This window comes from Polypterus senegalus, chromosome 6 (genome assembly GCF_016835505.1).
Source record: "Polypterus senegalus isolate Bchr_013 chromosome 6, ASM1683550v1, whole genome shotgun sequence".
NCBI classification, from domain to species: Eukaryota; Metazoa; Chordata; class Cladistia; order Polypteriformes; family Polypteridae; genus Polypterus; species Polypterus senegalus.
The window spans coordinates 69262052-69276248 of NC_053159.1; the positions used below are offsets into that span (position 1 = coordinate 69262052).

A 14197-nucleotide genomic window follows, 5' to 3' on the forward strand; every position below is an offset into this window, starting at 1 on the left:
CAACTAAAAATACTGTAGGGTGAAATCAGCCCTAATCCACCACCTTCTGGGTAAGGTGGGGGCTGATCTTGCGGTCTTGTATGCATGTTATCATCCAGTTGGCACTTGGAACGACCACCAGACCACCTTTAAGTTTGAGTGCCACTGTGCCCCTGTTGCTTTTGAAATGAAAGAGTTCTACGCATGCAAGTGTGCGTGTCTGTTTAGCCCGAAAGTGAGACGTAGAGTTGGGGTGAGGGCTCCAGCTCCGAGGATATGCAAGCAAGGCCAGCACACCGGCAAAAGGAAACATCCTAAGAAAGGCAGTCGCTTAGCTGCTAATGCACGCTGCTGATGCGAGCACGGCTGCAGAATGAATCCTAATAGCAGAGAGATGCCCAGAGCAGTTCTGACGATTTCAATAATTTGTAGGATCCTATGCTTTTAACAACACGGGCTTACACAATTAGTATATAGCATGTGACTGCAAGCATTCTTTATGTTTGAGCGCCACCACGCCCCTGTTGCTTTTGAAATTAAATAAGAGTTAGCCGGTTCCGAGCATCAACTAGATGATAACATACATACAAGACTACAAGACAAGGACATTTGTGAGTCTTTATTGTTTGTTAATTTATTTTTATTTTTGAAGTTGTGTTTTTTTTACTATTGCTTTTCTCAAACAATTAAAAAAAACACTTTATCCTGAGTGTACTGTATAGTCATCACTTATTATTGATCTATTTGATTTCCCTCTGCGTTTGTGCAACATAAAGCCATTGTAAAAGAATATACTATAAACAAGCAACCATCCATCAAATGCTACCTAATGTCTGTAGTTAAATGTCTTGCCTAAATGTAATATTTCAGTCTACTAGCTGTTTAGAATGGTACCAAATAAAACATGGTAAAACTAAAAAGGAGAATTTAATCAAATAAACCTACCTTTTGAAGATAGTAAGACATAGACTCTTGTAGCAATCCTATCTCCTGATCTAGACTCTTTGCTAAGAAGTTTTGATCCCACTCAGATTCATCTGCTTTTACTAGTACTGAGTGTAAATTCTTCCTGTCTATTTCAAGCTGAACCATCCTTCGTGCAAGCCATTCAATTTCTACTGACTTCTGTTTGACAGCTCCAGAAATATACTCCATTTCTCTCTGACTTTCCTTTAAATGCATGTTAAGCTTTTCTATTTCATCTTCCCTACTGATCTTACAAGGTAGCGGCTGCTTGTTTTTGTCTGGTAAATATTCTTTTCCGACTTTTCCCAAAAGCTTATTTGTTTGCTCTCTCTCAAGGATCTGAATTTGTTCCTTAAGTTTTAATATTTGCTCTTTCTTTTCCCCCATTAAAGCAATTAATTTTTCTTCTTGGATTTTCAGTTTGTCTCTAATTTCTTGAAGACCTTCGCCCTCAATTTTTTTAATTTTTAGCCTCAGTTGCATGTTTTCACGCATAATACTTTTGTCTTGGAGTAATTTAGATGTTGTTTCTTTTTGCATCTCTTCCATTTTTATTCTGAGTTTGCTTATCTCATTGTACTTTCTTTCCATTTCGTATTTCAATTTTCTGACTTCTGCTTCCCGTTCCTGTAAGCATGCAGAAACCCTGTCTGCTTCTTGCTGAGTTTCCTTAACAGCCATTCTTAATTTATATATCTCCTCCTCCTTTTTTTGCTCAGTTCTGAAAAGTTCTCTCTCTTTCTCCTTCTGAGCAGCAATTTCTTGCTCTTTATCCATCAGCTTTTTTTGCCCTTCTTTATGGAGCATCTCATTTGTTTTATTTAATTTACTAATTTCTTTATTTTTCATTTCAATCATTGACATCAGTTTCTGCAGATTTTCCCTGTTCAATCTCATCCGCTCCTCATATTTTTGTACAGCTTCATTCTTCTGCCTCAGGTCGGCCAAGGCATGCTCTGTTACACACTGAAGTTCATCAATTTCTCTCCTTAGATTTTCTGATTCATCCTCTCTCTCTCTTTGTTCTAAATTGTACTTTTTTCTTTCTGCCTCTAGCATAATCTCTAGTGCATTTTCTCTTTGATTTCTCTTATGGCTGAAAGTCTGATAATTCTGCAATTCATCTTGCAGCTTGTTTATTTTTTCGTTCAGCAAAGCTATTTCATTAATTTTTATGAACAATTTCTCATTGCAAATATTATAATCGTGGTCTTTTAATTTTAGCTGTGACTCTAGATCTTGTTTTTCTTTCTCTAATACCTTAATTTTCTCAGCGTGCATTGCTGCCTCTTGAAATGCCACATTTAGTTTTTCTCCTTCTACGTTTTTAAACATTTCAAATTTTTCTTGCCACTCCCCGTCCCTCTCTCTTACTTTTTCTTTCTCTTTATTCCACACTTCATCCCACCTATATAACTCTTGTTCTTTTCTGCTCAGCTCTTCCTGTTCTTTCTTTAGTGTACTAATTTGTTCAGTAAGTTGACAGATCTCTTTATTTTTTTCCGTGCGCTCCAAATCCAATTTTTCTCTCTCATTCCTCATATTTTCTATTCTCTGCTTTAAAGTTTGTATTTCTTCATTGTTCACATTCATTCTCTCATTTAATCTATGAATTTCTGTTTGGCTGTCTACAAGAGAGCGAGACAGAGTCTCCTTTTCTTGGCAAAACCTTTCCAAAGACATTTTCAGTCCCTGAATCTCTGTATTTTTCTGAAAAAGCTCCAATCTTAATTCCTCCTTTTCGCTGCCTAGTTCACCATACTTTTCCAGATGCATATTTTGAATCTTGCTAGCATGGTCTTTTAGTTTCTGTACCTCATCATCTCTCAGTTTTAGCTCCACAGTCTGATCATTGTATTGCTTTTCTAGAGCTTCTTTTTCTTTTCGAGCCACCTGAATGCTCTGGCTTAGTAAGTCAACTTGTTCTTGCTTCTCTTTTGTGCACAGTAGGTTTTGTTTAAGTTTTTCCTGCAACAATCTGACTTCCTCTTGTAATTCGCCAATTTCTGCCTCTTTGCTTATAAGTCGCCGAGAAAACTGTCCCTCTTTCTTTTCACGCTCATTTAATTTTTCATTCAGTTCTTGAATCAACGTGTCCATTTGTCTGTTTTTTTCCACGAATTTCTGAGAATCTTTCTGATTTTCCTGAAGACATTCTGTTTCCTTGACTTTCATGGCAATACGGTCCTTTAGCTGTGTTATTTCCTCATCTTTCCTCCTAAGCAGTTTAGTCTGATCTTCTGCTTCTTTGTTTAAATCATTCACTTTTGCAGTCAAATTATATTTCTCTTCTTTCAAAGCCATCAGTAGTTCTTCCATTCGTCTTAATTCATTGATCATATTATTGTTTTCATTCTGCAAATTTTGATCCATTATTTTTATTCTTTGAAGCTCTGCATTTAGTCTTTCCTCTGTTTGATGCATCTCTTTTATTTTCTCAAGCAGTTTTTCACTCTTGGTGCTCTCAGCTTTCACATTCATATCAAGTTCTTCTCCTTTTCTTTCTAGTGTGAGTACAATGCTGCCAAGTCTTTTTATCTCAGTATCTTTAATTTCAAGGCTTTCCTGGTGCTCTTTGAATAAGTCTCTTTTCTGATTCTCAAAATCAATGGTCCTATGATTCAGTTCATCTCTGTATTTCACTTGCATTCTTTCTGTCTCTTCTGCGTATTTTGACATTTCTGAACGGAGCCGGTCTTTTTCTTTTTCTAATACCGAAATGTAATCATTGAGCCTGTCAGTCTCAACTGCCTTTACTTCCACTAATGAATTAATTTCGTCTTTACATTTCAATAGCTTCTCTATTTTTTCAGCACATTTTTCAACCTCTGCATATTTTTCTTTCAATTCAGAATCCTTGGTTTTCATGTTAATTGTATATTCTTCATTCTTCTTTTCCAAGCCTTGGACCAGTTCTTTAAGCCTGTTAATTTCTTCTTCATTGTTCTTCTTCTGTAAATCACTTTCCTTTATCAGGTCTTCCACTCTCCCTTTTAGGATTTCTATTTCGACAGACCTATCTCTGAGATTTTCTTTTCCTAAATTTAAGTTTTCATTAAGTGATTCTATCTCCTCATCCTTCTGTGCTATTAACTTGTTCAAACCCTCTTTTTCTTGTAATAGAGCGTCGGTTCTTGTTTTCAACTTTTTCAGCTCTCCGTCCCTCTCGCCCAGTTCTGTGTTCAAAGACTCTCTTTCCTGTTGCCATTGAGCTTTTTCATTTTCTTGATTTTGCAGCTCTGTCTTCCACTCGCATGTCTGTTCTTTGTTTTTCTGCTCAGCAGTGCTGAGTTCCTGACGTAGACTGGCTAATTCACCAATCAGCCTGTCTATTTCAGATTTTGCTTTTGCACTCTCAGATTCTTTTTCCTCCAGTAGTTTGCCTTCCTCTGATTTGAGCCGAGAAATCTCCATTGACAACTCTGTACGTACACAATTAATTTCACCTGCAAGAAAATGATTAATATTTTTAAATACTGGTATTTTAAACAAAACATAACAAACATTGCAAGTATTTTATTCATGAGGGCTAAGAAGATAAAAAGCCAGTGGATGATTCATTCAACAGTAATAATAATAATGCAGCCAAGTTGGATTTCTTCTTAGACATTAAGAATATTTCTGAAACATGTTCATCAATATGCTATTGCATTAATAAAAGGAACAAAATATGTGCATGTCCTTTATTCATCATAAACATACAATGTATATTAGATAGCATGATAGTGCTGCAAAAGGGGAGACTGCAAAAAGAAGATTGATTTCATGTCTCATGTGGTTGGTCCCTGTGGGATTCCTCTGGATTTTTCCCAAAATCCAAAGACAGGCAGGTTAGGCAGACTGGTGATGGTACGTTGGCCTCTGATGTTTGTGTTTGTATTTGCTCACCCTGTGACTGGCTGGTGTCCTGTTCAGGGACTGCTCCTGCCTTGCACCCCTTGCTTGCTGTGATAGGCTCCAGCTTCCTAACGAGCCTAGCTAACCTAATCTAATAGGCAGTTTGGAGGATGGATGGATACAGTGTATATATAAAATTCCAGGTAACTATAAGTATGTTTTTTGCATTTTAATCTTGAGTGCACAGAAACATTGGACTGTTTCTTTTTTTTTTTAATTTTATTGATTTTATTGTAATCATTCCATACAAATAAATCAATTTTTACAAAACAATAGGATTGAAAACAAATCAACCTCCACCCCCGAGAAAGAGAGCATGACCAACAGAGTAAAACTTAAAGCTTGTATAAATACATAAATTGATGAGTTTAATAGGCGGATAAAGATAAATGGAGAAGAAAAAGAAATGGGAAGAGAGTTACTTCCTCAGTGCTTTAAGAGCTTATTCTAAAATATTACTGATTAGATCCTGCCAAGTTTTAAAAAGTTCTGCACAGATCCTCTGAGACTTTGATTTTTTCCAATTTCAAATAGTATAAAACATCAGTTACCCACTGACTTAAAAGAGGAGAGTTAGGATTCTTCCAGTTTAGCAAAATAATTCTGCGTGCCAATAATGGAGCGATTGTGCCACCAAGGCTGTCTGAAAGGCACTTAAAATATTTTGACCAGAATGATATTAATTTGGTGCAGGCCCAAAACATGAGACCCAGTGAAGCTGGGACTTGGTTGCAGCATTCGCAGGTTGGATCTTGCCCTGGAAACATTTTGGACAGTTTTAGGCGAGACAGATGTGCTCAATATATATTTCTGAGTTGAATAATTATATGCATTGCACATATGGAGCTCGAGTGAATTCTCTGCATTGCTACCTTCCACTCCTGTTCTGATATGTTGAGTGAGAGATCTTTTTCCCATTATCCTCTTGGATCTTTGAAAGGGACAGACTGTAAAATAATTTTAAATATTGCAGAAATGCTGTCCGAGTCCTCGAAACTGAGCAATATTTTTTCCAGCATACAGGAAGGTGCGAGATGAGGAAAATTGGGCAGGTTCTGTTAACAAAGTTTCTAATTTGAAGATAGTGAAGAAATGTGTTGCTGGAAAGTTACATTTGGAATGTAATTGTTCATAGGATGCAAATATGTTGTCCATATAAAGATCTTTAAGCAATTTAATCCCAAATGTTTTCCAGATATTAAAAAGTGCATATGCTTTCGAGGGTTTAAAAAGGTGGTTCTCATGCAGTGGTGCCACAGATAAAAGATTCTCCATCTTAAAATGATTTCCACATTGGTTCCATATTCTGAGTGAGTGAAGCACAATTGGATTATTAGTATATTGGTGATAACTTGCATTTATTGGGGCACAAAGCAAGTGAATTTTGGAAGCAAGCACTGTTGACAATTAAGTTGATCTTTTTGACCACAACCACAAAACGTATGTTTGGGCAAAAAAAGAGGAGCATTTGCACAAAAGAAAATCTTGACAACTAATGTATTATGCTTTGGGGTTGAATGGCATCTAGTGGCACTGAAAATGCTGTGTGAGCACAGGGTAGAATGGATTTCACTAATCAGCAACAATCCTCAAGGAAAATGTGTAGGCTGCACATACAGTAGAGAGGGCAGACAACAAGAAAAAAATCACTATTAATGATACCTGAAATATAATAAAAATATTAAATAAACAAATAACACACTTGAGCCAGGGAACAGACCCTGACTGAAACCTACTAAAAAAAAGGAATTTTCATAATTTTTTAAAGATTTTTTTAAAGTATGAATGCATAATGGTAGTTATAAAACAAAACAAAGTAATCACACACCTTTGAAAACCTCATTTGCCTCCTGTAAAGTTTGCACTTTGACCTCCAGCTGAGTTTGGACAGTTTCAAGATCCTTATTCTTCATGTCAGTTTTCAAAACTTTTTCTTTCATTGTTTCATATAGTGATCTGAAATAACAACAATCAGTTATAACCAGATGCAAAATACAATCCTTACACTATTGTAAAATAAATTAAAATACTCAATAAAAATATCAACCGAGGTGCAATCTGTATGAACTTCTGTTCTTGTTTTACTGTCTAAACACATCCTGTTCTGAAGATTACAGCCTGGTAAGGTTGTGTGTGAATATGTCAATAAATGTGCCTTGCAATGCACTGGCATCTCACCTTTAGTGAGCTTTGTGCTGTCAACAGAGGATGTCTCTTTGATTCAGTAATGGAAATTAAGAACATGGTTTGAAGGATAGCAATTAGAATAAAGCAATATAAATACAAGGAAGTGAACCATTTATTTCATAAGTCAGTTTAACTGATTCTGTTTAACTGAATTACATTTACAAACTAGGGGAAATAATGTTAGGCTGATTTGATTCACCCTTTTTAAATGGTGGTTTTCCCCAATATATAAAAGTTCTGTAAATATATGTGATGCTTCCTATTATGCTCTTCAGTTATTATCCCTTATATTTAAAAAATATCCAATGCCACTGAACAGTGTGTGTGCCCAGAAGGAAGGACAGGCATCCTGGCTGAGACAATGGAAGGTTTCATACCCAGCCAGGAGGTTATAATGGAAGGACCAACAGAACAGGCTTACAGGGAGCAGGTCATTCCCCACATGGAAATTGGCAGTGTTCCTTACAACTAACCCAGATTAGGACACCTGCAGGGTTTCATGGGAGTCCGGAAATGCAACCCTGACTGGGTCTTTGGGGACTGCCGGAGGGTGTTATCAGGGGACCTGGAAGTGCTCTAGATGATTGGAACTAAAGACCGGAAGCAATTCCCTTGTCAGGTTTAAAGGAAATCCAGCTGCCTCATTTGGACTGAGTCAGAGTTGGGAGGCAGTAGGCTACACTCTTGAAGAAGGAAGGAGAATTGTGCTTGGTGCTTTATTTTGTTGTTATTAGTGTGAAGAAGGCATTGGACTCAATAAAAAGACTTTATTTGAGCACAAAGTATGTTTGAGCTTCATTGTGTCTTAAGTTTGGGAGGCTGCAGTGCCCCCTACTGGTTACAACTAATATGCCACATCATTTCAGTAGCATTAACTGTGTCAACTATAATATTTCTCCAAACTTTGGTGTGACATAAGAACTTTTTTAACTGTTGCTGTATTTAAAAATCTAAAAATAATTCTGAATCCATTTTGATTCTTCTGTTGTCACAAAAACATGCAAGGTCAATTGTAGACACAGAGAGAAACCAATTCTTTCTTAATTATATTAGAAACCTGCTTTAACTTTATTAAAAGTAGACATCTACATATTCCATAAAACATACTTAGGGTGGATCGGAACAAAGAATTTTCCAGCCATATCCAGTTGTTGCTTCATTTATATAACCTTATATTACAACAATCTGCAGAGTCACAATGTATAGTGCGACTCCCCCGGCATTCCATAAAATTGTGTCTGCCAAGATTTAAAAACCAATTAGTGCTCAACCTAAAGTACAATGCAAGCAATGCCGTCAAAGAGAGATGAACGGGTGGTAGTTGCAAGGAATAAGGGAAAGTAAGTGCTTTGGACTGTGTAACACAAAATCTGAAATTGTGGTAAACATCTATAAGGGAATCATGCTCTCATTTACATACTGTGATCTCATCGTTGTATAATTTGACACCCTCAGAGGAAATGAGATTCAGCAACTGCCAAATCTGAAATGCTCCCTGACTACAAATAATATCGAGTCCTGTAGTGTGCTCTCTAACCACAAAATATGTAATATCAAAGGCAGGAGAAGTGGATATGCAAATGATTATAACAAGTAAGAAATGTCGCTTTAGCAATTAAAAATAGTTTCCTTTGACCTCTAATGAGGCATGTAGCATTCACAATTTAAAAATATTTGCTGAAATCATCAAGAAGCTAAAAGGAGTTGATATGTTAGGAGGAATTTAATTCTTTCTTAAATATTATTAGTTTACATATATTGTATAATAATTTTGTACTTGCAGATTTTTTTATGAGGAAAAGAGCTCTTATGTACAGTATGTTATAAAAAACACAAAATTTTGACATCTCTCTATTATGAAAAAAAATCCTGGAGAGAAACAGTAGGGAGACGATATGTGATCTTCACGTTAAGATCACAGAAGACACTTAAAAGACCTATGAGACTAAAGAGATTGACCACAGAGCATCTCACAGGGACCTTAAACATGAGACTTTATGCCAAGAGACTGACACAGATCCAGGGCTCTCAGCGCATATAAAGCGTATAAGGACAATATGTTATAAATGAAACGTAGATGACAAAGCGAAGAAGAAAGCAGCGTGGAGAAAAGATACTCAGAAGAATTTGGAAAGACAAAAAAGAAAAAGAATAATCTAGGTGCAAATTCAGAAAATAAGGAAAGTAATTATCAGCCCAGAACAAGTTGAAATGAATAAAAAGCACGTCCAATCGGGACATTTGCGCTATACACATGCAGAGCAGGTTAGAGATTATGAAAGCAGTGGAATTCTAAAGACCTCAAAAAAAAAAAATAGTTGGTGGGATACACATATGGAGAAAGATAAGAATATGAAAGTAGGAAAATTATAAAGTATAAAAAAAAGAAAGTAAAGATCGCAGGAGTGCAAACAAATGGAAATTATTACTCGAAAAAGGGAAAATAATCACCATGGCACAGGTGTCATTAAAAAAAAGCAGGATAAAGCGAGGTGAGAAATAAAAGACAGAGCAGAAAACAAAGTAAAATGTCATAAAAAGGTTAAAAAACAAGGGGGCCAAACACATGCAGAGCAGGTTAGAGATAATGAAAACTGGAATTCAAAAGACTCAAAAAAATACTTCAGCGTGAAACACATACAGAGCAAGATACAGAATATGAAAGCAGAAAAAAATGACAAGTGTCAAAAAAAAGAAAGTAAACATTGCATTAGCGCAAAAAAAGAGAAATCATTACTCAGAGAAATAACAAAAAGGCGAATAGAGATCGAATATATGGACATAAGTGATATGTCAGAAGTATGTAAATATTGTAAGACTTCGAAGTTTAAGTCAAGAGAATTTCAAAAATGGAGTTTACCTCAAATGCATTTATTGGTTACATTGCAAATAAATTATTAACTGCTGATGATGTAGATCATTTTTGTCTGTGCTGAAATTCCAAACAGAGAGAGCTATCCTGAATTATGGTGCCATTAAACACGTCTCACTGACCTCATTAAAAAGATTCAAAAAGATTTTTGGTTTCGTCCGATGCGAGAGATGGATGTCTGAAGCAGAGTTCCACTAGCAGCAGTGTTATTTTTCATATTATTTGCTTATTATCCTGAGATATCCTGTATTTATTCAACCCAAGAGGAACTGCTACAGTATATGTAAGCACATATAAACATGGCCAACAAGAAAGGGGGTCCGAAAGAATCGAAAACTAAAGCTACACCCAAGCTATGATCAGCAAGCCCTAGTTCATGATACGGCCTTTCAGAGACAGACCTGGATCAGATGGGCGAAAGTACAGACTCCTCGGGACCACGGTCCGCTACATCGTCGCTGGCTAAGAGCGAAAAGGGGAGCGAAGGTACGATCGTGAGTGCAGATCTTGATCTCGATAGCTTGCCGATCGGAGAAGATCACCTGAAACTGGAAAAGGCCTTGCAGTCCGCAGCTTCAATTACTCCACGCGAGCCGGGAGCAGCGGGGACACCGGCTACAGTAGAGCCTGCTGCTTCATCTACGGTACAAGAAAGCACAATTGAAATGTCTAAACTGCAGGTGATGTTCGCTGAGCTCAAGCAAGATATAAAGAAAAGCGAGAAGGCTAATGAGAAAGCAAGGGTAAAGGCAAATGAAAAACTGAGACAGGAGGTGAGACAGGAGTTGAAACAGGCAAATGAATGGCTGTGACAGGAATTGCAACAGGCAAACGAAACGCAGAGGCTGGAATTGAAACAGGCAAATGAAAGGCTGCAACAGGCAAATGAAAGGCTGCGACAGGCAAATGAAAGGCTACGACAGGAGATGCAACTTGAGCTGCGACAGGTGCTAGGTAAAATTGAAGAGCACATTCAGGAAAACTCGGTTAAACTGAGCACGCTTACTGATCAATTGGAGAATCTCAAGGAGACATTCACGACTCGGATTGAAATAGCCAAAAATTTAGCTGCCAGTGCCGAGGAAAAAGCAGTAAATGTCAGCTCCAAATGCAATAAACTTGGAGACAGACTGGCTGCTTTGGAAGATGGAAGCAGAAGGTATAATGTCAGAATTGAAGGTCTACCGAATCGAGAAAGTTCAAACTCTGTGAAATTCGCAGCTGAACTTTTAAAATAATCGGGATCGACTTTAAAGCAGAATCTGAGATAGCAGCGGCTTACCGCGTACGCGGATCAAACACCATTAGACCCAGATCTTTTATAATTCGCTTTGAAAGATTATCATTTAAGCTAGAGGTGATGGCACTCCTCAAAAACAAGGATGATATTATATATGAAAATAACCACATTCGTATCTTCTCTCCAGCTACAGCTACTAAACGCGCAGCCTTCTACAACATTAAACAGCGGTTATGGCAAGCCAACGTAAAATATAGCCTCTTGTATCCGGCAAAACTGAAAGTGGAAAGGCTGGGTCAATGCTATGTCTTCGCTAACAAGGAAGAGGCAGAAAAGGAATTAAGAAAGCTGATCCCGGGACTATTCTAAACCATCATAGTGAGTCATGGTGGTTAATGATAAAGCAAGGATTAATAATCTGCTGTCTGATCTATTTGTTTAAAATACGGGTTATTTATCAGCATTTATTCTCATATATTCTCATTATTACTTAGTATTACTAGGGCGCTATCTGTTTATGTTTTATTGTGCTTAATTACTTTTTCTTTTTTCTCTTTTTTCTTTTTTTTTATTAGCTAATTATTTCATCTCTACCCTGAACGAGACTGTTCAATATCATAACCTTGGTTTATTGTTATTGCTATTATTGCATTAAGACTTATTACGCTTATTCTGGACTAATTTTTAACACCATCCCGGGTTTATTATCTGGGTGTATCATGTTAATGCCCTAATATTGCTGAAGACTATATACATATTTTAAGTGCAAAATTCTTTTTTTTTTGTGACTATATTGGTAATACATATCTCTATCTTTTAACCCTAAAACCCCGCTGTGTGGGGGCTTGTTTTGCTTTGGACATGCTCTGTCTCTGGGTATGTCAGAGGACTGGGACTGTGTGAAGGCTGAAGCTGTCTCACTTCCAGTTAAGACTATAAAATGACATCAAAAACTCAGAATCAATGTCTCCATAATGGGACAGTTAACTCGTAAGCTGGAATGTTAAAGGCCTGAATCACGAATTAAAGAGAAAGAAAGTACTCTCTCACCTAACAGGTCTAAACGCTAAAATAGTATTTTTTACAGGAGACCCACTTAACTAAGCAAGGATCAGTTCCGGCTGCAAAAGACTGGACTGGCCAAATGTTCCATTCTAGTTTTATTAAGAAAACTAGAGGTGTGGGAATTCTCACACATAGAACAGTACCATTTGTAGCATCAGATGTAGTATTGGATCCTGAAGGGAGATATGTAATGGTCATGGGAGACTTATCTAACTGTAAAATGATCTTGATAAATGTTTATGCACCTAATGTTGATGATAAGGAATTTATACAAAATTTATTTGCATCCATTCCCAATCTGAACACTCATAAAGTTATAATGGCTGGGGACTTTAATTGTGTTCTAAATCCTCTTTTAGATAGGACTTCTTCCACAGGGGGAATGGCATCTAACACAGCAAAGATAATTACAAAGTTTATAACTGATCACAACTTATCAGACCCCTGGAGGTTTTTAAACCCAAATTCAAGAACATATTCTTTCTACTCACCAGTACATCATTGCTACTCAAGGATTGATTACTTCTTTATAGACAATAACTTCTTGCCTAAGATTAAATCTTGCAAATACGATGCTATTGTTATTTCTGACCATGCACCTATGATCTTGGAGCTAAAATTACTAAGCCCCATACACTCACCCCCAGATGGCCTCAACCCGCTTCTATTAGCTGACGAGAATTGTACGGAATTTATATCCAAACAAATCAAATTCTTTCTAGAGATCTCTGCAGGAATACTCTGGGAAACTCTCAAGGCCTACTTAAGAGGACAGATTATCTCATATCTTTCCCACAGAAATAAATCCAAAGCCAAGAAAGTAGCAGAGATAAAAAGAAATTACTAAAATAGATGAAGAACATGCCAGACTACCAAGCGAGACTCTACATAGGAGGAGGCAGGCTCTACATTCAGAATTAAACCTCTTGACAACTAAAGAAACTGAACAACTAATTTACAAATCCAGACATCATTACTATGAACATGGAGAGAAAGCTAATAAGCTTTTAGCTCAACAAATTCACAAGCAAGAAGTGCATACGCAATCTCGTAATCACCAATGCGAACGGAGATAAAATCGTCAAACACAAAAATATAATGCACACTTTCAGAGACTACTATAAATCCCTATATACTACTGAGTTTAAAGAAGACAATACACAATCTAATGCATTTCTGGATACATTAATGATACCAAAAATAGACACTGCGGAGGAACTTGATAAACCTCTGGCACTATCAGAATTACTAGATGCTATAAAGTCACTCCAAGGCGGGAAAGCAGCAGGTCCTGATAGCTACCCTGCAGAATTTTACAAGCTCAGCTAGCTCCCTCCTATTAGCAACATTTACAGAAGCCAGAGATAACCAATCTCTTCCACAAACCTTTCGCCAAGCACTAATCACTGTTTTCCAAAACAAAATAAGGACTTATTACAATGTGCATCATACAGACCAATTTCACTTCTGAATAACGACGTTAAAATACTCCCTAAAATAATAGCTAGAAGGATGGAGAAAGTGCTACCCTCAGTAATATCACAAGACCAAACTGGATTTATTAGGGGCCACACTTATCTTCAAATCTTGACCTGTTTAATGTAATATACTCACCAACTAAATCAAACACCCCAGAAATATTATTATCATTGGATGCAGAAAAGCATTCGACATGATTGAATGGAAATACCTTTTACTACATTGGAGAAGTTTGGGTTTGGCCCAACATTTGTGCATGGATTAAATTACTGTATACTAACCCAGAAGCTTCAGTTTGCATCAACAACATTTGCTCAGACTACTTTAAACTAGAACGTGGCACTAGACAAGGATGCTCCTTGTCACCACTGCTGTTTGCAATTGCCATTGAACCACTGGCAATACATTGTCGAAATACTGATCAGATAAAGGGAATTAGCAGAGAAGGACTGGAACAGAAAATCTCATTATATGCAGATGATATGGTACTGTATATATCGGACCCAGAAAAT

General features: G+C 36.9%; 1 protein-coding gene across 4 annotated transcripts in view; it reads right to left on the reverse strand.

Moving 5' to 3' along the window:
* LOC120531142 (centrosome-associated protein CEP250-like) overlaps positions 1 to 14197 on the reverse strand; it is a 328524-nt gene that overhangs the window by 23112 nt on the left and 291215 nt on the right. For all 4 annotated transcript variants that reach the window (XM_039756280.1, XM_039756279.1, XM_039756281.1 and 1 more), the window contains 2 exons: positions 6671 to 6798; positions 925 to 4391 (listed from right to left, as the gene is read on the reverse strand). In XM_039756280.1, coding sequence (XP_039612214.1) covers positions 925 to 4391; positions 6671 to 6798 — 3595 coding nt within the window. The remainder of the gene's footprint in view (positions 1 to 924; positions 4392 to 6670; positions 6799 to 14197) is intronic.